The sequence below is a fragment of the Plectropomus leopardus genome, chromosome 3, assembly GCF_008729295.1.
Source record: "Plectropomus leopardus isolate mb chromosome 3, YSFRI_Pleo_2.0, whole genome shotgun sequence".
NCBI lineage: Eukaryota > Metazoa > Chordata > Actinopteri > Perciformes > Serranidae > Plectropomus > Plectropomus leopardus.
In genome coordinates this window covers 24,007,799-24,031,795 of record NC_056465.1, presented here as the reverse complement: position 1 = coordinate 24,031,795, position 23,997 = coordinate 24,007,799, and the positions used below count along the sequence as shown (strand labels likewise).

Sequence of the window (23,997 nt, the reverse complement as noted above, 5' to 3'; positions counted from 1 at the left end):
GTTACTTCTAAACCATTTTAAGGCATTAAGGTATTTTTTTCATGGAAAAATCTTCTAAATGTGTAATAATGATGAACACAGATTAGTTTTTAGGGGTTTAATTAATGAGGAACTCTAACTGGGGAGTTCATCTACTTTCAGTACACTTCAGCTGACACTTCCAGCTTAATGACACTTCAATTCATACCAGCGCTTAAAACGTCTCTCAGCACTTTCATTTTAACTGCCACTTCAACTACTTTCAGTATTGTAACTCCAAAATGCTTCAACTGTAAATTTTCAGCTGTGAGCACACTTCAATTTTCTTTCTAACTTTTTCAGACTCTCTAAGAACATCAACTTTATCGACATACACAACAACTACCACAACACATCTGCAAGGTGTGCAGGCGTGCATCTTTCTGAGTGCTCATGTGAGGACACCTGCTCAACCGAGCATAGCAACAATATTTGTGCAATCAACGGTGTGCTTAAACGTGTGTGTCTGTGCGTGCGCTCGTTTCCACGTGTGAGCACCTATCCATTTGTGCATGTCTGTGTGATATGATGTGTATGATGTGTGGTAGTGAAGCATATTTGCCTCCAAGCTATATCATTTGCATACTTCTCACAGCCTGCCCATTGGGTGTCAGGTTCACTGATGCATGCTGTGTTCCACTGGCAGCTCTGGTATTCATGGAGTCCCACTGTTATGGTGAGGTGCACGTCTGGGTGTTGCTGCTTGGCAGACAGACATCACACACATATAGAAAATGAGGGATACAAGGGTGTGTATCTTCAAGTTAGCCAACACCCCACAATCCTGTGGGATAACCCAACACTGACGCTCCTGACAATAGACGTGGAATACATGAGTGAGCATCTTGGATAAGAAGACCCGAAGCCTCTGCATGTCTTTCTTTACTTAAGGAAAACAGCAAATTTGCATGAATCAAACAACGAAAGAAGAAAATTGCACTTTTCTTCCTCTCAGAAGTGTGAAAATCTTGAAAATCTGCACGTCTGAATGACAGAAAAAAACCAACCGCTCAACTCAGCGCAGGAGAAACAAGAGCAAAATCTTTCAGGGAAGCATTACAGCCTGAATGGCTTTTTAAAGTTTTTGAATAATTCTTCAAAGTCACAGAGAAAACTGTCTCTCCACAACACACAAAAAGCACCCACACACACCTACAAGGTAAGTAGGCCCCAAAAGCTCACATAAATGCACGTACTGAACACACACAATGGAAAGCGTCAAGCTGAGTTTTGAACGAGGTCCCAGATTTTCTCAACCTTGATCCATTCCACTTTCCAGTTTAAACTTCAGAGGTCCATCACAAAGCGCAGGTGGACTATGAAAATAGAGAAACTGGGACAAAAATAACGGGCCAAAATGTTTAATTAAAGTTCCCAGACTTGGGGCTGAAATGAAATACAGCATAAAAAAGAGACATATACATTTAGGAGGATGCACACACACAGACACACACAGGTGTTAATGATTAGAGGACAAAGAGAAGACAGACACACAATGGAGGCTGTCCCTGCTGTTTCAGAGAAGAGGATTCTCAGCTTGACTAAATGATATAATGAGCTGTTATGTTCTGGGTGACGAGATGAGAGGAAAGGACAGAATGGAGGAGAAGGGAGGACATGAAAGGAGAGATCAGAAAACAAATGCAGACACACTCGGCATTACACCTTTTCCTGAGCACCTTCAAACTGTGACAAAAGTCTCAGCTGTGCGAAAGGTTAAGATTTCAATTTTGCTGGCTACAAGTCACAGCGGTGGAGAAGCAGAGTCAGGAAAGACTAAAGGGTAAGGGCGGCATGTTTTCAAGGTGGTAAGAGTTAGGGGCTAGGTTATTACTCATTTGTCATGTATTAGTTTAAAGGACTGTGTGTGTGTGCCTGTGTGTGTGCGTGTGCATCAGGTGAGAAAGGTGGAGGTGGGGGGCGTCGAGATGCTAAAGGTCTCTGTTGATGATTTGCACGCTCCATCGAGCTGACTGCTGGGGCGTATAAAGCGACATGGTCGGTTCCTTCAACCTGCCTGACCCCAATCTCCACTCTACACCAGGTCCCCATGCTGCCTGCCCACCCTGCGGAGCCCCTCCTCCTTGTACACCTCCCCTTCTCATAGCCAAACACACATGCACACACCTGGAAAACAAAAAAGATCAAACAAGCCCTCCCACAAGGGCTGAGTTTTCTCCCAATTTGACCTTCAGATGAAATGTCCCCTCTGGCTCCCCGTTTCTTATCCTGCTCTGAACCCAGTGCCACAGACTCAAATGAAAACACAATGGGATTTGTTTATCGCAACAGCCAGACACCTGTCTCCTCCTCGACGTAAGGCTAACTATTTGTTTTTGGCTGTGGTGGCACCCCATGTATTTTTCCATTGGTGCATCAGAACAGTATTGCAAAGACTTTAAAACATTACTGCAAAATATTAATGTGATTAAAGGCTACAGAAAACACACACCACACTCTTATTTGCACAATGTATCATTTCTTCCACAAATTTCCATTTATCAATATGTAGCATTCACCAAAATGTCACAAACTTTTTAAGTCAGATAGTCAGACTGTGCCAGCTCTCAGCACTAGAGGGCACTAGGGGTACATCTATATCCACCCTGCCTTCCACCTGCAGAGTATGTGTAGGGGAGCACATACTTTTCATATGTAGGGTCCTTATCGCTCTCTCTAAATCTCTCTTTCTCTCTCTTCTCACTCACTCTATCGGTAAGATCACACCACCATCGCCCAGCTCTCAGGAGCTCTTCAGCCCCGAGAAGGTCAGCTGAAGGAAAACTTCCTCCCATCTGGCTCCATTAAGGCACCTGTGACCTTCGGTTCCCGTGACAAATGCACATGTGCACTCCTGCGTGTGTGATTGTAGTCGACAAGAATCATGCTTGTTCCATTGTGCCATTGTTTATTGCAATCAAAGCCTCGACTGCGTACACACACACACACGACACTACATATGCCAACACAAGCCTCTTTCTCCTCTCTCCTTTGTAAATGAAATCAATAGACGCAGCTATCACATCCTTATTCTGTCACTGCACATCTGTCGCAACAAAGAGGCAACAAAAGAGCAACATGGCTTTCTAGTGAGCACACATGACCTCACACACACACACACACACACACACACACACACACACACACACACACACACACACACACACACACACACCACACAATTTACACTCAGACATGCACCCACACTTGCTACCAGGGACACAAATATTAAAATAATGACTTGAATGATTACAAGATCAATTGGCTTGATTTCAGTGGGAGATTGTCACTGCAGCAACATTGTGTGTTGTGTGTGTGTGTGTGTGTGTGTGTGTGTGTGAAGAGAGGAGATATTAAAGGAGACACAATGACTGCTGTTCTCTACACTCTGATGCATTTTCACACAGATGCATGTACACTCACACATCACATATAAGGATACACGTCTCCTCAGTGTACGGTACAGGGGCGGTGCTGCCGGCCGTCATGTAGCTGTAGAAGGACACCTCCAGAGTGTAGCAGTAGGACGTGTCATCAAGAAGACCACCGAGGAACCGTCTACCAGTACCAGCCTTCACCACGTCCCGGTTAAAGGACGTATTGGACTAGAGGAACAAAAACAACATATCAGACATGGTATTATTGAGAGATGACACTTAAGTGGGAAGATGTGGATTCAAGTCTGTGACAGCAAGCATCTTCCCTGTAAAAGCATCTCTAAGTGAAACTCTGGTATCTGGAGAATTTCCCTTTGGAGATCATTCGCCACAGCTATGACATACAACCTGAAATACTTCTCAGGATTCTGAGTACCTCTATGAAAATTGTTATGAGCAACAAATGGTTGTTCAGAGGCATTGCTAGCTGGCCAGTGTTTCACAGATGAAACTTTCCAAAATAAAATGTTTTCTGAAGCCCTTGAAAACCGGAATTACAGATTATTTTCTACACAAAAAAAACAACAACCAAAAAAACTCACATTTGCCACAGTTTACATAGGACTGTACAAAAATCTGCAGAGTTGTACACTATGGTACGAATGGGTCTGATACTGCCAACTTCTGTACAATCACAATGCAACTATTGTGTTGGACAAATCTGTTAAGACCTGTGGGTGTAAAATAAAGCAAGTTTGTTTATATTTTTTTGGCATATCAACAATCAATTACTGAAGAGTTTGTACTGACTTCTCTGAAATGGGATTCGGTAAAGGCATAATTTCAATATCACATTATCGCGGTAGTTTTGTTTAAAGGGATAGTTCACCCCAAAATCAAAAATACATATTGATCCTCTTAGCTGCAGTGCTGTTTATCAAACTAGATTGTTATGAAGTGAGTTGCAGCTCAAAAAAAGAAAAAAAAAGAAAAGTTGAAAAATTCAACGTCAATGTCTCTTTCTAGAAATCATGATAGGTTACTTAAAGTAATCCACAGACCTCATTACATTACATTACATTCAAGAGAAGGTAGACATCTCTACAGCCGATCTACACTGATAAATAGCACGAGAGGTCAAAGGAAAAATATGTAATGTTATCGGAGGTGGAGCAAATGGAGCAATGTTTAACATTGTGAGTTCAGTTGCGCATGTCTCATGTAAGTTAGTTGTACTACCAGTAGTGCATGATATACTGCAGGGTCTTGAATCATTTAGAGAACCAGCCTTTGACAAACTAGATTAAAACAAACCTCTTTTTGCATTTACAATAATAAATCCATCCATTCTGCAGAGTATTTGACTCGCATATTTTGACTATATTTACTTGTTTAATAATAAAAAAAAGACAAAACAGCTATAACGCATTAACATGCAGTGATTTTTTCCCGCAATAAGTTGCATTGGTAAGCCTCTCGAGGATCCAGGACAGACGATGAAGGGTACACTAGCTTATTTGAACAGATTGACTTCATACAATGTCATTACAAAGCTGTAAATGGCTACAGCAGAAAAAAAAGCCAAGTCTATTTTGGGTTTCAGCGTGTCAGCTATACAACACGAATATGATGCTGTCTTGGGAAGAGTGTGGAAAAAGTTTCCATTTACTGTCACTCCACTCTGCTGCAGTGAGAGTTGCCTTGCTGAAATGCAAACTTGGCGGCCACCAGTGGGAGTTTGCCACGATTGTGTTGTGCTGCTGCTGCTGCTGCACTGAGCTTTAGGTAGTGCTGAATGGGCAGAGGGACAAAAGCGCAGAGAGGGAGATGACCCCTGGGCCAGCTGTCACACAAGCAATACAGGGGAAAGAGAAATTCTCCTGAAAAAGCGTTTTACTCGTCCTTCGTAACTGCATACTGTATAGACGCTGACAATCAGTGACATTTCCATACATGTGTGGGTGAACATCCACCTCTTTGGCTTGTCTCTGTATCCACGTTGGCATCGAGTGTCAATGGGCGATAAAGGTTATTCTTTATGATGTGTGTAAGTGGCTTTGCTATGAAATGTCACCGTCACTAAGAAAACGAAGGTCAGTGAAAGTGACACCAGGCTGAGAGGAAACGTTTGGTGGATAATGCACCTGTATAAAAAGGTGTTATTAGGTTATGCATGTGTGGTTGAGTGGAGGAACATCGAAGTCAGTGAATGGATGCTTTCTCCCACATGCTATTCTTTTCTTTGCTTCTCTCCTTTATTCATTTTCTATACTCTCATTTCCTCCTTGGTTCCCCTCCACGCTGTTCTCAATCTACACAGTCCTGTCCAAATAAAACCAGTTTCAGCCACCTAAGAGGTTGCTATAGCAGAACACCTGTACTCCTCATACAGAATATACTGGCCTACTTTTAGTACAGTACAGTCTTGTGCTTCGTCACGACCAATGCAGTTTGCTATTTCTGTTCTGCACACACAAACATTATAAATGTATATTTAGATTAATAGTTACATGTCTGGAAAACTGTTCTGTACATCTTTTGCATTGCTCTGTTTGATTTTAATTTTAACCATTGTTTGTAAATTTTCTTTTGCGTTGTATTTTTGCTTTTTAAAATGTTATCTGTGTGTTTTATTGTGATTTTATGTGTGAAACTCTTTATAACATTGGTTGAGGTAAGTGCTATATAAATAAACTTTTTTATTATGATTATGATTATTATGATTATTATTATTATAAACTAAATAAATAAACTTTACTATTTAGGATCTCTTCACACCTGCAACAACAAGTGAATTAAATGGCTGTCCTGGCTACGATTTTTAGGCTCCGGAGCTTCTGTAGTAATCAACAGCGAATATTGGAAGTTTCAGTCGGAGTGGCGGTGGGTGCAGGTGTTGCACATAAACGCTCATGTTAATAGGATCCGAATCTGAAACAACGCCAGGCAAAGCTATGAAACAGAAGCGCAGAAACAGCATACTAACTTGAAAAAATTAAGATTTAAGATTTATATTCCACAAGATTCTATGTTTCTTTCAACATAAGTAAAATCAGTAGGAAGACCATCACTTCTTGGTGAACAGTCAGTTCATCATCTACCCCAGGACCTGAGGAAGTGTGCATGGCTTGGAAGCCAATTTTTGTAGAGTGGACAAAGCTCTACAATGAAATAAGAATTTATCCACATTAAATTGTAATGTTTATATTGTGGCAGGCCACAATAAATTAATACTGCATGGGAAACACTGAATTTATATCTAATCATCAATAAAATAAAATAAATGAAAATATCAGAATTCCAAAAATGACAACTGAAAACGTCTCAAATTAACAAATATCTGAATAATTGAATATTTGGGTCAAGCCCTATGAATTTCACATTATATATGTTTTCATAAGTTTTTGTTAGTATTCCTCTCTTACTTGTTATATTGGGTATACAGTATAATGATAATTCGCAGCTTACTTCATACCCCATTTTAAGGCAGATGGTGTAGATTCTCATACATAATTTCCATTCATATTTTTGCTCCTCAAGGACTTCTGCCACCACTGCTGCTGTTGGCTTTGGCACACCAAAGTTTTGCATACACACCTAATACTGAAATTTTGCTGTATTTTTCTACATAATTCATACATTTTTAAATCTATTCTGGAGTCGAAGTCATTGGCTGTGTGCTTTAATTCAGTAATTCTGTGTACTGTTACAAGTTAATTGAACTCAGGGTTTATAAAGTTTCAGCCTCTCTTCTTTCATCCTCCCTCTCGCCTCCTCTCTTTGGTGGTCAAGGTGAGAATCTCTGTGCACAGCTGGAGCTCACTGCTTCCTTCTGCACACATATCCCCTTAAATAATTTAACACCTCCTGTGCCTGTGTGTTTACACCTACCAATTAATACACACATGCCAGTCTATGTGTACTTTCTCCTCAAATAAAAACAACTAAGCAGTTGTTTTTTTCTTCTTTTTTAAATCAACACCTTGTCTTAAATCCATGCAGTTATATACATTTATGCCTGGGAGTTGCCCGGTGCAACTAAGGTCTTCAACTGTGTGGCACCAAGAGTGCAACAGTTGGCAATTAAATGCCTCGCTGAACACCACCTTACCAGCAGTTGCTGAGATAGGACTATTTCATGTTCTCTTTCCGAGCTAGCCTCGGGATTGAAGCTGGGTGAAACTCTAGTCCTGAGCCCGCCTCTCTGGTGTGTTCGCATGTGTCTGTTTGTGTGACTTACAAAGGAGAAGTCTGGTGCATTTTGGCACAACAGTCTGGGAAAGACAGCCTGTCTCTGGACGCGCTCCTCGTCCTCGAACACATTGCCGTACATGAAGCCATTCAGCATGGTGGAGTGGGCATGGACATCAATGTAGAACTCCAAACTAACTCTCTGATGGAGGAAAAGAGGGAACAGAGAGAACAGAGGGACAGAGAAACAGAGAGACGCACAGACAGAAGATAAAAAAAAAAAAACAGCAGGTTAGTGGGAAAGATAGGATATTTTTCTGACAACAGCAACTGTCCTAACCAGAATTTTTCTGCTGGGATTAAAGGAAGGCCTTTCTTTGCTTTAGGGAGAGTGTTCTGGGGAGAGACTGTCACCCACGGGACGACTACAAACCCTCCAGACACTGTGGACTGGCAATATGTTTACTACCTGAAAGAAGCCAACCACCCACACATAACTTCAATCAGACTGTCCTTCTGAAGGGCACATCTACAGAACATGGACATGGACGGTGGGCAGAGATGAATATGGTGTAAAGACACACACACACACACACCCACACACCCACACACACACACACACACACACACACACACACACACTCATGTGGATGTCACAGATTCAAAACACACTCACATACTTATTCATCAGGTTAATTCTGGCTTCGTATTGAGTGTGTAATGTCTTTTCTCTCCTGCATACACTGTGTAAAATGGATTTGATAAGATCTGTTTCTCCTGCTCAACTCTGTTATCACTTGATACACACACACACACACACAGACACGCACACACACAGAGAGACCTTTATCTTCTGATGAATAAGGTGCTTGCATTGACTTATTCTCCAACTTCTAACTATAACCCCTCACTAAGACACGTCTAACTGCAGGACTATCACAGGGACAGTTCACCCTAAAATTAGAAATACATATTTTCCCTCTTACCTGGAGTGCTTTTTAACAATCTAGATTGTTTTGGGGTGAGCTGCAGAGTGTTGGAGATATCGGCCATAGAGATGTCTGCCTTCTCTCAACCACATGGCACTCAGCCTGTGGTGCTCAAAGATAATCCACAGACCTTGTTATGAGCAGTTTCGCATAGGACCTAATTTCCCTCTACTAACCACACCTGCCAATTGTATCACCATGCAGAAGGAAGCGTGCATCTACTGCTAGCTCACTGAGCCCCACTGAGCTAGCTAACATTACAGCTCAACTGAGGAGGACGCCATTGCAACGTGCGCTGTCACTTGCACGAGCCTCTAATAGATGCTCGCTTCTTCCTGTGCTGTGATATGGTTGGTGGGTGTTATTTGGCAGACAGGAAATAGTTCCTATATAAAACTGCTCGCAACAAGGTCTGTGGATTATCTTGAGTAACCAGGTCGTGATTTCTAAAAAGAGACATTGCTGCTGAGTTTTCCAAATGTGTATTTTGGTAATTTCGTTTCGAGTGCCATCTAGTTCCATTACACTCAAGAGAAGGCAGACAACTCTACTGCCAATTTCTCCAACAATCTGCAACTCACACCAAAACAATCTTGATTGAGAAAAGGCATTACAGCTAATAGGTAAATATGTATTTTTGATTTTGGAGTGAATTGTCACTTTAAGGTATTTAATGTTTATAAAGGTCTGCAGTTTGAGAGATTTGGTCTTGTTTGAGTGTGCTGTGAATGGAAACTGTAGTTACTAAATACAACACACAAAAGACAGAGTAGAGCTGCTCACAGTGTGACAGCACCAGAAACATTAATTAACATTTACACAAATCGCAGCCTAGCTTTGAATGCAGAAAAGAACAAGTAAATGGTATTCTCCAACTCCACCAGTGACTCCAACTATCCTGCCATTAAAACTTTAAATGGCACCCATATTGCTCTTGCTGAGTCATACAAACACTTAGGAATTTGGCTTGACAGTAGACTGTCATCCAAGATTCATATTCAACATTAGACTGAAACATTAAAAATCCAACTAGGCTTCCTGTACAGAAGTAAAGGATGTCTGTCTCCTTCCAACCGTAAAACTACAGTGCAGTCAATCTTCATGTCTGTCCTTGACTATGTAGATATTCTGTATTGTCATGCTGCCCCATCAACGCTTAAACCCTGTGTATAATAGTGCATTTATTAAAAATGACAAATTTTGTACTCATCATTTTTCCCTGCATGGTTGGTTGGACTTCCTGACAGTCAAGAAGAACTAGCCCTCTCATGTTATTAATTTCTAAAACTCTACTGCTGAAGCTTCCAACAACCTCACATCTCTTGTCATGTCATTTAAATCTAGCTGCAGTACAGTTTGCAGTAACCTTAAAAATCCCATACGCACCGATGTTAGCAGAACTGGTTTCAGGTACGAACTGAAACTTCCCCTTAATCTTGAGTCTTATATTCCTCTTGGAGATCTTAACGTTTCATTATCTGATGTTTCTGATTCTTGTAATAGTTTTTTAGTATATTTTGTAGTTGTGTCATTTCTGTTTTGCTGAGTATGTTCTTGTAAATGTATCTTATTCTCAGCTCTCTCTTGAAAAATGGATCTCAATCTCAATTAGACTGCGTAATTAAATAAAGATTAAATAAAATAAAAATTACTTTAAAAAGTCTTAGATCTTTGTTTAAATGTTTTAGTATTTTATGGAGTTGCAGTCTGATGTCCATTTTATTGTTGTCCACCTATCAGGACTGGGTTGCCAGGGGAAACAGGCTGAGCAAAGCACTCCAGACGTCCCTGTACCCAGCAATGCTTTCCAGCTCCTCCTGTGGGACCCTGAGGTGTTCCCATGCCAGATTAGATATAAAATCCCCCCAGTGTGTTCTGGGTCTGCCATGGGGCCTCCTACCAGTTGGACATGGGCTACGTAGGTCAATTCACATTTTGTGTCGGCCACTGTACGCCTAGTTAAAAGCCCTTCTGTGACCAGCTGTATCGGAGAAACACACAATATAGAACTTGAAACTTTCAGTGTTTTTACGGCTTTTAATCACCTGGTCTGTTTGTTTTGGAGAATTAGAGACCTCTGCGCATAATTCAGCTCCTGGTATAAACCTTCTAACTAATAAACACTGAAAGAATTTTAACTGGAAACTTTCAGCTTGTTGCAATCTGCAATCCTCACCACTAGATGCCAGTATATTCCCCTTAATCTTACACACTGTCTACTGCTTTCCATTATATTTAACATACTTAACATATGATTAAACTATTGCCCATCACATTCATTTACTGAAGAAATATGTAAAAGTGTGTATTTTAGTTCAAAAATGCACTATTTCCATGTTGCATATGATTTTTAAGAATATACTGCAAGAAAATGCCATATTTAGCTGCACAATTTCAGATTCAAGTTTTTATCTTGCTTGCATTTGAATGGAGCAGCAGAGGACACAAATGATTTTGACTGATCTATTGTTTTGCTGTTTATGCTACCACACAGTCCAGCCTTAAACTCCCTAAACCTTCAGCCTAAACCAGCCAGGATCTGAAGACCAGCAAAGATGACCTCACATGGCAAAAAATCCCTCCTCACTTCAGTGGTCTTAAACTGGTTCTGACAAGCGCACACACACACACACACACACACACATACACACGCACACACGTACACACGCACACACAAACACACACACACACACACACCTTCTGACCCTTAACTCAGCAGCAGCACCCACCAACATCCCTCCTCTCTCTATCTTATCACTCCATTCTTCTGGTTTTATCCTTCCCTCTTCTTCTTCTTCTTCCCCCTCTTTATCTCCCTCCCTCCCTCCCTCCCTCCCTCTCGCTCTGCTCATTACACATTCAGCACCACACCTTGTTCCCTGTGGGTCGTAAAGAGGAGGAGAGGAAGGGAAGAATGAGAGGATGGAAGAGGAGAGGGAGAGATCGTGGGAGACGTAGGGGAGAGGGGTGGGAAAGAGAGGAAACAACAAAGACGGACAAAAGACAAAGAGAGAAAACGATGCATATGGGTTTGTGACAGTGTGTGTGTGTGTGTGAGAGAGAGAGAGAGAGAGAGAAAGAAAGAAAGAAAGGTAGGGAAAAGCACACAGAAAAACATATAGAGATGGGGATGCAAAGAGAGAGAAAGAGAGGAAATAAGTACATAAGAGCGAGAAAAAGAGAGAAAGACAGAGAGATACAGAGAGACATAGAGATGTGTGTAGGGAGGTGTAGAGAGATTGACAGGAGGGAGAAAGAGAAAGAGAGAGAGAGACAGGGAAGCGGTGCTTGGGCGGCCCGGGCGACGCAGTGTGCCTGTGTTTGAAATTCCGCTCACAGCCAAAGCAATTTCCTGGCGGTGGCTGTGCTGTCAGCTGCTTGGCTGGCTGGCGGTGAAATATGGTGGCTGGGAGTCGGCCGCTAGCAGCCCCCGACAACCTGATGGATGGAGCCCCAGAGGAGAGGAACAGCAGCAGGAGAAGGTGGAGGAGGAGGCGGAGGAGGGGGGTGGAAGAGGACAGTGCGAGGGAGGAGGGAAGGAGAAACAACAGAAAAACAAAACACAAAAAAAGAGCAAGAGGAGGAGAAAAAAAAGCTAAATGCAGCCAACTGAGCAGTAGACAGAAGGAGAAATACATATAGAGACATAAAGGGAGAGTTAGATAGGGGGTGAAAAGAAAAAGGGTAGATGGAGGAGGAGGAACAGCGAGGAGGGAGGGGGTAGTGAGGGAGGTAGATCCAGCTCCATTAGGCAGAGAAAGGAGGGTGGAAGGAGTTCCAACCAACCAGCCGAGGTCTAGACGTGGGAAACCAGCCTAATAATCACCTGGGTCTCTCCCCTCTGGAGGACACGGAGGCTGGGAGGAGGGAGAGGGATAAAGGAGGAGGAGATAGAGGTGGATGGATTGGAGGGTGGACAAGCAGGTGATCAAAAGTGGCAGATTGCTTATAGCAGAGAGTTTAACTGGCTGTTAGAGCCCCAGACACACCAAACTGACATCACCGGTGACGAAAGCCCCCTGCTGTGTCACCTCACGTGCCATGTCTCAGCCAAAAATTTGCACATGAAAACACCAAACCGACGGCCAATCAGCAGGTACGTTCTGCGCCTGCATGAAAGGAAACATCCCTTCATACCAGCAGATGGTGGTCGTCTGTAAATGTCATTCAAAAAGGAAAACCGGAAGGCCGTCAATCGAGAACCCCAGAAATGGGTCCTAAAACCCCGAGATCCACATTTCAACACTTTTGATTCCCTCATCTCAAAGTCAATGGTTTTTTTTTAAAAGGGTTTTTGTTTATAAGCCTTAAATAAAGTCTGTGGTTGACACAAGCTGAAAAGACTTTCACATTTTGTTCTACAACATAAATACATCAGTAAATACTTCACTCAGAAATTGTATAACTGTAAAGTCTGATTGTCAAGCCACAACCTCACACTGTGTCACATGAGTCCTCCTGCTGTATATGTAAAATAGACAATAAAATGATCTGCTGGCCCTTGTGGACAGTTCTGGTGATTGACACTTGTCAAGAAAGATTTGTGTGGAAGATTTGGGGCTGTGGGAGGGCAAGAGTTTGTTTGCTACTGGAGTACAGTTCACATATGTAGAGACAGACGTCCCATAAAGAGTTTATAAGACCACTTCTGTAAAACTGTGTCAAAGTTTGATTCCCTTTCTCTTTCTCTCACTCACACACACACAGACACAGACACACACACACACACACACACACACACACACACACACACACACACACAGTCACAGGATAAATGGACCTGCACTTGTATAGCGCTTTTCTAGTCATTTGAACACACAAAGTGCTTTCTCACTACGAATCGCATTCACTGATTCACACATTCATACACTGGTGGCTGAGACATACAAGGTGCCATGCAAACACACACAAGTTAGCATGTAACAGCACCAAAACTAGCTTGGTATCCGCTACAATGTACAAGTTATTGAGAAAAAAGGCAAGAACTTTGGGGAATCAACTTGTGGCTCTGTGAGAGAGCCTGATAACAACTGTCCAAAATTTTTGACATGAAATTAATCTGAAAGTCTGACAGCTGGTCATGCCATGATCTGTCCTTGCTCCCCCATGTGCACTTCACAGCAAATGATGCTCAACAAAACTGAAATTTGGTCTGATGGTAAAATGAGTCGCATGATGCAAAACCTCAGGCACAACTTTAAATTGTACAGTGTTTGCCCAGCTTTAGTTAAACTAAGGTGCCTATCATAACCCATGAAAACCACAGGTGCACTGAGGAGCAAACTCAGGTCCAGTCACATGATACAAAAATCTTTATGCAGTGAAAAGAAAGAAGATCATCTGGAAGAAACCCTCACAAATGCAGAGAGAACATACACAGAAAGAAGGTGAAGGACCTTCAGCCTCAAGTTTGTTGTGGGCGAAGACACAAACCAAGTTCAGTTCAGTTTAGTCTGTCTCTGTCCTGATTCTAACCCAGAAGGTTTCTCCTTCACAGCTTCATGTGAAGGACAGCAGAGGAGCAGCAGCAACAGTACTGTCAGCCATGGAGCCCCCACAATGTCATGTCCAGGCTTACTACAATACTCAGTTAATGCCCTGCCAATCAAACTGAGACGGTTCTGAAGGCCCCACCACTGTGATTGATGCTTCAATTAACAACCCGCTCTGACCTCCAGAATTGTTCATTTGAAATTGTAATTAAGCAATTAGGGGCAATTAAGAAACAGAGACTGCTGAATGAAAGTCAGAAGACAATTTGAGAGAGTGAGAGAGAGAAACAGAGGGGGAGAGCAAGCTGTCCAAATTAAACCTCTCAGAGAGAAACAAAAGCCCCATCTCGCTGCAGAAACTCCAGGGAACTCTCAACTTGTGGTGAACTTGCAGCGGCCGCAAACAGTTTAGTGTAAAACCTAGAAGGTCAAACGAATGAATTTTGTCAGACAAGTACTTATCTCCTGCATATTAATTAGAGCGGGGTGCGGTGAGGGCCGTAAATGCCGGGCTTATCTTTACACGGGAAGGAAAAGGAGCTGATTGAAGCAGGATTACAAGCTCCTGAATAAAGCTCCTGGCAACAGCAGCATACCTTTTGAGGAGAAGGGAAACTGCTGCTTGTTCAAGAGAAGAAAGTTGAACTTACTTGCCATGTAATGCACATTATCCAATATTAAAATATTCCTGTAATGCCTGTGGGAGGAGTGACATAGATTTCTCCACGTGTAAGATCTAACTGGGAATTAATGCTGCTGTAGAAAGCAGGTGGGTGATTGGAGGGATGCCCATTGACCACATCCCTTTTGTTACTGTTGCTGCTCTTGTCAAACTTTACGTTTTCGCAGAGCACATATGAAGTTTACAATCACATTAACAGATGAATCACTTAAAATTCACGGTAATGTCTGCAACAATAGGTCCTTGATTTCTCATTTCTAGGGGGTGACTGCTGATTTTTTTGGTGCCACCAGCATTTATTATCAGTCATAGCTAGCTCGCTATAATCCTAGCTTTATAGGGCTTTACCATCTGCACTTTTGGCTGCACAGAGTAAAACCATGCTGCATTCATTTATGTTTCCATTACTAGCTGTGCTAAGTTGTGCCTGAGATGATCCATCTTCGGAGTCGCGTCATGGTGTGCCCGACTGCCTCTAAGCTTGCTTTAGTCCAGACTTTGAAATACGCCCACTCAAGTCAAGAGTCTGGTACATAATGAAGGGTTCTCTGAGAAAATGTTGCAACATGTGGCCACCCATATACAAGAGCTGGACTTCCCTGATATTAATCCTGTACTTTTGGGACATTAAATTGTTATGTGACAGGCAGTTTTCCAACCGACCGTTGGTCTGTTTAAATATTTTTATTATATTTACATATTTTATTTTATGACAATTTTTTGATTTTTGTTTTAGTCTGAATACTTATTTGATTTGTACCATTTGTCTTGTCTTAGTCCTGTCCCGGTTTTGTGTTGTTCCTATTTTACTTACTACTTACTCTGTTGTTTCGTCTCTATTGATCTGACCAAATATTGCTGTTTTTTTCTATCTGTTCTATTTGAAAAATTTCAATAAACATTGTGGAAAAAAAAGAAGAAATGTACCCACTTCACTGAGTTGACTGATTCATTTGGCATCAGAACATAAAGCAGCAGGGTTTCTCGGATGACAAGGAAAAAAAACAATGAGCAATGCAGGGGGACTATGATTATCCAATCAGCACAGAGGACAGGACTAACGCTGTTGTCACACTGTTGTCTTTTGTTAAGCAATGAGGAGTAATAACAAAAATGGCTGCAATACAGACAAAATAGACACTGCTGTCAAGGGTGTTTAATATCAATATGTCTTCTCAATATCAACCAACATTGTAGTTTGGTTTAATTTCACTCCGCTCCACTTTTAAAAATCAGCATGTTGGCACGGCTACCCAACAGTGTGGACTTAATCTGATTCAGGAGAATACATTGGTTTCTAGTGGGTGGTTCGGGAAAATCGAATCCCTCCTCCTCTCAGAAATGAGTTAGAGTTGACACAATGCCATTAGGGTAACAAGTTAACAACTTTGCCTAATATCTTATATTCTTGGATTTAGAGATTGTCGGTAAAAGAAAACACCATCTCAACTCCTAATATACTGTGTACTGCTCAGTACACACCATTTCAACAAGTGGAGAAATTCAGCTATTAAACTATTATTGGAAAATTGCTGTTATGGAGAGTAATTTAGCAATCACTCAGTTCCAAACTCAAGTCAACTAGTTAGTCTGGTTCATGTATTATGGGGTATGTGCAATATTTTGCCTTAATTTTTGTGTCCAAGCCATTCGATACCATGCTGTCCACTGCATATTGTTTGCACTGTGGTTAATGTATTGTTAATGTATTGCTATTAATTGAATGCCATGCAGCAGTGAGTAGCATTTCTTTGCCCAAGACAAATATCCTTATCTCATCTCATCTCATCTCTGGACAGTAAAAGTAAGAGTGGAAACCTCTCATTTACCTATGCAATGACTTATGAAGTGCCCTTGAGCAAGGCACTTGCCTATTCCAGTGAGGCCACCCAGGTGTAAATTTGTGGGCTGCTGCAAACATCAAACATTCATACTGAGTCAAACTTTCCCACACAAAAAGGATGGAAAGAAAAACTGTCATATCACTTGTACACTGTAAAACTCTCCCCAACATTTCATTAGTCAGAGAAGCCAATTCAGGTCACGGGGGCACGTGGTCAGTGACCCTCTAATGATGTCGCAGTGACAGAACATGGCAGATGGCATGACCTGCTTCATGGACACAAAACTCTCCCTCCGTCTGTCTCCGTCTCTCTTATTGTCTCCCCCTCCCTCTCCCACTCAACCGGTACCGCGCTCTCAAATTGATGGCGGTATTTGTCTGTTTATGAACACAGAGGTGACTTGTAATCAGCCTGAACGGGCGCAGGCAGCCCTCTGCTTCAGGCCTGTTAGTGCCACATAAGCTGCCACATCTGTTGGGAGGGCCTGCCAGGAGAGCAGGTGAAGGAGACGAGAAAAGGAGGCTGATAGATACAGACAAGAAGAGGCGGTGAGAAAAGGCAGCAGAGAGGAGAAAGAGGGAAGGTGCTGAAAAAAAAATTCGTACCATTACGTAAAAAATTAAGATAAGGTAAAAGCCTGTGAACTAAATTGATAAAAAGGCATAAAAATTGCCGGAGTGTGGGAGCTTCATCTGTATCTTCCTGTGAAAAGCAGACAATTCAGCATCCAACGGTGAAAGAATAAAAAGAGGGATGATGGAGGGATTGAAACGACGCAGGGATGATGGGGTAAAATTGGCTGTAAATCTCAGAAATGGATCAGAAATGGTTGGCTGACACCAGAGGACAACGCGCATGGGGAGAGAGGAGTGGAGAGAGAGAATAAGACACAAAAAACACACACCGAGACAGATCTCCTGCTCTACACATACAGTAAAATACAGACCTGACCGCTGAACAAAGACACAGGAAAGAGTGAGGCTGTAGGAGTCACAGGAGGAGGGCATTAGGGAGGATTTCAAGGTGCAAGATTCATCTAGGTGCTGTGACAGGACCTAATGCATTTGTTTCAGATAGAAAATTAATTTTCTAATATTAAAAAGGTCAAAAAGAAGCCAGGGCAACAATGACCTCTTTGTCATACTTAACAAATTATCCGAAATGGCAGTGTCAAATTGGTGGGGATACGTCGGCCGGTGATGAATGCTTCTGGTAATCAGCCAATCAAAAAGAATTCTTCTCCTGCTTTTGATAAATGAGCTGGAAAAGCAACGCTTTAGGAAGGAGATGGGTCCATTTGTTTCTTTGGTCTCTTTTCCTTTTTTTGTCTTCCTCTCCATTTCTCTCTTTTCAAAACAAACAACAGGGTGGCTTGGGAACAGATTATAGCTCCTTGCATCACTGACTCTTTCAGCCATTTTCCCTGCTGACCAATGTTCGGCTGCAGATGGTAAATGATGGAATTTTATGAAACAGCTTGAGCAGGCTTGCCTTCAGATGGATGGAGAGGAAGTTTACAGCCAGCTTTTGAGCATAGCTGCCATTCACACAAAAGCTGTACTTGATCACACCTCTATTTTACATTTCACATTGTTTTTATTTTGTGACGAATATGTGCAAGATCAGTTTAAAGCTGCTTTAAGCCATTTTGGGCCACCAAGAGCCAAAAAACAAACACCAAGCCAACTTTGATTTACTATCAGCTGAACATCTGCTCTTATGGCTCACATGGTAGGAAATCATCGCCCTATTACACGACCAGTAAACACAGTACAACATAAGCATCCCAGTGGAGTACTCTTTTTTGTAACCTGATGAATGTAAGCCTAATTTTCCCTCCACCAACTGGCCCATTAAGTCATAAACCACCTGGGTCTCTTAGGTTGCCTAAAGAATGAGGCTGGTATATCTAAATATATTTCTATTTTTACTATAAACAACATTTCCCCTGATAAGACTAAAAGCAAATGTGAATTAATCCTATCAGAAAGTATAGTGTGTGTGTAGCTGCCTAATATAGCTGGTGTCTCTGTGCTGTAGAACTCCACTGTTGTCTAAAAACTGTTAAAACATAAAATAGCCATAGTTAAATTATGTGACTTATATTGTTAACTCGCTTTCCAAAGTAACTGACCTCGGTGTTATTTTGTGGCAACAGGTAAATAAGCTTTTGAGAGGAAGAGTCTTTGGGATTCAAACACATAGGCCCACAGAGGAATCGAACATGATATTAAAAAAAATAAAAAAAAATAAAATAAAATAAAATAATATATATATATATATATATATATATATATACATATATATATACATTCGCTTCTGCATATGCATCAATCTTATCTGATCAGCTCTGATTGGATCAACTGATCAACAGAGGGGATACAGAGTGATACAACAGGACACACACTTAAAAAAACAAAAAACTAAAACTGAACTTAAAAAAAGGGAGAGACAAAGTAGAAATGTTGCCTTTGTGCTAAGAATGCAGCAGGCAGAACAATGGCTGAAAGTAAATACATAAAAACAGAAAATTTCAGGCCACACGCTACAGGTCCTGACCAACAACATGCAGAGGCTTTCCTGAAAACTTCTAGCACGGACTTTAAATGTAGCAAAGAGAAACTGTATCTGGGACTTAGTGTCTCAGTCTGTTAGTGTGCTTTGTGCTTCAGTTACTGCTAATTCTCTAAAGATGCTAACAATTTCACTGTAAATGTGTGTGGCTATTAGCACTGGTCTTTGTTAATTTAACTATTTTTGACATGAGACTCCTTTGCATAAATAGGGACCAATTTTGCGCCAAATGTATCCATTTAATTTTATTTTAAATACATGCTAGCACAGGAGCACCGAGACACTATTTGCTTTACAGCGTAGTTAGGAGTACATTTCACTCTTTGTGGGGCTTGTGAATAATATGGTTTGCTTTTGACCTATCTGTGCAAGTTTAGTGGCCAAAAAAGCCACGCGATGCTTTTGAGAATTCACATTGTGCTCCTCTTCCACTCCACAAAACACCTATAAGCTAACTGCATGCAGTGAGGATTGACGAATGTAAAGCCTCGGAGCCAAACTGTAACTGTACATACTCTGCATACATATATTAATGTAATCATTCAAGTTAGCTGGCTGATGGGACTTTCAGTTATTGATTTTAAAACATTGTTTCTTCAAGACAGAGTTTGCATAAACACACAGTGAGTGCAAATGTTCTGAGCAGTGTTGAATTTATATACAAATATTTGTCAAATAAAAGTTTCCGGCCATCAATACCAATGCAGCTTAGATTGCTCCTGCAACAAGCTTTGATTTAAATGGCACTTGTCTGCGAACTCGCAGCCAGTTATTGAAGTTATTGCCTGAACAGAACAAGGAAGCTATTTTCCCAGCAGAAAGAGAGTGCTGCTGAATTCACAATGATGGAGAATCGCTTTGGAGTGACGAGGGTGTCTGTCACAAGAATGGTTGATGGGGTTTCAAACTGAATGGGCTCCTTTGTGCAACGGAGGGCAATGTGACTTTGAATTATGATGCCTTACACACAGAACTGTGGGTATCTAAAGTAGTAAAGAAGTCGTGATTGACAAAAAGTCAGGGTCAGATTTATGTACGGAAAGGCACGAAGAGAAAATCTGTACTGCATCTTGAATTAAGTTAGTCTTTACAGTCTGCATTAGTTTGAATAAAGTTAGGTACATACCTAAAGATTACCAGAATTTATAAATTCTAAACAGCCTGCAAATGATGACTCATTGACGCCAGCATACACAGTGTTTTCAGGCTTTACACTTAGAAAAAAGCAAATACTGAAATAGTAAATAGAGTGGACAGCACGCCGAAGAGGGGTGGGAACTGATGTAGTTTCAATGATACCAATATTATCGATTCAGATTACTGTTCCAATGATTTATTGATTTTTTTGTACTGATTCTTTATGGAAAAAAATAGTCCTTTATAGGTTCTCAGCATCAGTGTAACTGCTTTATGATATCTGAGTCTGAACACAGTGTAAATGAAATGAGAGCATATTCTACAGCCTTAAATTCATTTAGGTTTTTGTGGAGAAAGAAAAAAATCTGCTAAGCCCTAGTTCCTAGTGTTTCCACCATTACTTGAAATGATCATTTAGCAGACATTACAAGCATCACTGTTGTCATCTTCCTTCGTGACATGAAGTCACTCTTTGAACTGTTTCCTTAACTTTATTTCCAGTGGTGTAGATGCATGAGTTTCATTGTTTTGCATTGCACAACCAACATCAATAAAAAGAATTGATGAGCTCGGAGGCATATGATTCTGATGGATCAGACAATTTGGAGCTGGTTCTCAACTGGAACCGGTTCTCAATTCCCATCCTGAGCGCTAAATGAGTATTATTAGACTGATAATACAAAGCAATCACCCAAATCATGCAAGACCATGAATTCTCATGTGAGATGGTACCTAGAGACACACAACTACCAAAAACACAATTTAACATCCTGTTTTGCTGTAACAAGGATATCTACTGCAAAAGAGGCCAAGTACAATTTCAGTATGTTATATATTCTAATGCAAAGGTCATGGTTGAGAGTTTACTCACGAGGATATATTTTACTAGTTTCTGGTTTTCGAAAATACATTTTTAGTGTTATAATACTGAAATTATTAGCATTAGAACATGACAGTCTCATGCCTGCCATCACACTTAACTTAAAAAATGAAGCTGCAACACCAAAAGACAACCCCAACCTTGGTGGTATTTTTTAAATATTGTGCTTGGGTTAATTCCCTCAGTGCAAGAGGAAGATTATTTCATTATGTTGTGAATGGAGAAAAATTGAAACAAGTCTGCCTTTAACTATTTAACTGTGCTTCCCAAGAACAATCCATTACAATTTACTGTAGCCTAGAGACACCATTAACATTGACTGTATTTGTCCTTTTACAACATCAACATGAAGATCTGTATTCACACAAACACACAGATTTACAGCAAGCAACAACAATGAAAAGACAAATAAGGCTGCTGTTGGCTACAGCTAGCTTGTGGCCCCAAGCCACCTGTTGGCTTTTTCTCAAAACCGGCATCTTTTTCAATTGTTTCCAATGAGGAGAGACTGAATGCAGTTGCATGTGGCCGCCAAGACAAAGAGAGCCGCGCCCAGTGTCTTTTTCCAAATCTCTTATTAATCTTTGAACTTTCCTGAAAGGCATTAATGATTTCACTGCCGCTCTTTTAGCTCAGGTACTGTCACAACAAAGACAGAAAAGCCCATTTTTGGGAGCAGATTGGCTGGTGGAAACTGGATTTTGCTGCAAAGTGTTGTGCTCTTACCACTGCACAGTTGTAAGTTTGATAACTGTGTCATCAGCCATCTGTTAAAGTAGCGTTACATTAGCTACCTAACGCCATAAGCAGTGTGTTATTGAAAAAAAAAATCACAGGGAACGCTTTTTTAGGAAGCGCTGCATCTCCTTTTCTGGTGAAGAAAAACGCAGTAAGGACACATGCCCTAAGAAGCTGAATATCTGGGAGGTGTTCTCCACACTTAAAAGAGGATGCCTGATCACAAAGTATCGGCTTATGTCTTTCTTTCACAGGTGATCAGTTTAAGGTTACAGTAATATATCTATGTTTGATTCAGAACCACCCACCCCTTACTTGCAAACTGTAGATTTTAGGTACAATTGTAAAGTTAAATCACTTGAAAATTGATAATAAACCCCCAGTCCAGCTTCCTCTCAGTCTCCTCACTTTCAAACAAATGACCACACAGAGTTTGCAGCTAGTAAAAGGGCCACATATGCTAGTTTAGCCCAACTGTTCTGCTCTACGTAGCTGCTGCTGATCTCCTGTTAATGGAGTCCTCCAGCGGAGCCCTCCAACCCTGGTAGCCTCATTAGACTCTATGCCCGCTGTGTGAGATGAGCATGAATGGAGGGCAGCAGCACAGGGCCTCCTGGCTGCAGAGTTGGCATTGAAACTGGCATCTGGGAGCCCCAGACATGAGTAGTGTGTCTGATGGGATTAACTGGCTGTGGCGAGAGAGAGACAGAAGAGGAGAGGTTGCCCAAGCCTCCAAATTAACTCTGCAAGACTAAAGGCAATCATCAGGGAGAAGGGGGGGGCTACAGGAGGACAAGTGCTGGTGGGATGGTTATCAACAGTGAAGGAGAGGGAATGGGAGACATCTGACCAGCAGGAGTGGACTTTGAAAACATAAGGCCCAATATTGTGTTGTCTGGAGGCTGCATTTACCCAGCTAGAGAATTCAAAGTCAGTGTGGTGGCAGGCCATTAAGTTCCTTTTATTAGGCTATATCTGCCATGAATTTAATGTGTATGGAACTGAATTTATGCCAATGTAAAGACAACGACTCTACATCAACTGTCGCTGACTTGTTTTTTGCATGTAGCCTCACAAACAAGTATTTCACTGCTGGAAGGACTGCCTGTTAATAAAACTAGGATGTCTATGCAGTCGAAAGTAGCAAATACTTTTGAAAGTGGTGCTACATGACCAGAGAAAACAGAGGAAAAGGGTGCTTTTGCTCAAGTAGAAACCTACAAGTAACAGAATGCACCAGACCAATAAATACTCCTGCTGGTAATGCAAACTATGTGATAAAATGGTGGCTGGCCAGCAAGAAACAATCTCATATTACAGTTAAATGCTTTGATACAAAGCTGGTTGAAAACTGGTGAAGTACCCTTTAATATGACGCAATGTCTGCATGTGAACTCTAGTCACTTTTTAAATTGAAATAATTTTTAAATATCAAATAATATTCCACAAGAAAGAGCAAAGGTTGATGAAAAGTCTGCAAAATAAATTTAATTTGGTGTTCTTTTATTTTTAGTTCCTACACCTGCAATCATCTCGTGACCTCTTAGCTTCATCCCCTGACCCTTGAGAGGGGCTCTACCCTCAGGTTGGTAACCTCTCCTCTATATAAAGGTGTGACCGTTGCAATTTATCTATAAAACTATGCGCCTTAGAGAAAAAACACCTATGCCGACAGGGGAAACTTTTGAGAGCACCTGTTCCTCTGTGCATCGCCGTATTCTCACTGTGCTACGAGAGAGTGTTAGTATGTGTACGTGTCTGTTTGCACAGGATGTGTGTGTTTGCCCATGTGAGCATGTGTGAATGACAGGCATGAGTGGATCACCCTGCCATGACAGAGTCTATCGATCAGTGTGTCAGCGCCGGGGGAAAAGGTTAATCTGCCCGATGCCAGCCCCGCGCCTCACCCCATCTCTGGCCTGCCCTGCATCCCGCTCCAGCCCGCTCCCTCTCTTATCAGGATTAGAGGAGTGTACAAAAGGGCAGAGTATTCCCAGGACACACACTGACCTTCAGTAATCCTACCAACCTGCCGCTCTGCTTATAATTAACATCAGGAACAAAGAGAAAAATCC

General features: G+C 41.5%; 1 protein-coding gene across 1 annotated transcript in view; it reads right to left on the bottom strand.

The window, feature by feature from the left end:
• agbl4 (AGBL carboxypeptidase 4) overlaps positions 1-23,997 on the bottom strand; it is a 206,857-nt gene that overhangs the window by 6,360 nt on the left and 176,500 nt on the right. Inside the window, exons 8-9 of the mRNA XM_042513926.1 lie at positions 7,636-7,788; positions 3,461-3,623 (exon numbers count right to left, since the gene is read on the bottom strand). Coding sequence (XP_042369860.1) covers positions 3,461-3,623; positions 7,636-7,788 — 316 coding nt within the window. The remainder of the gene's footprint in view (positions 1-3,460; positions 3,624-7,635; positions 7,789-23,997) is intronic.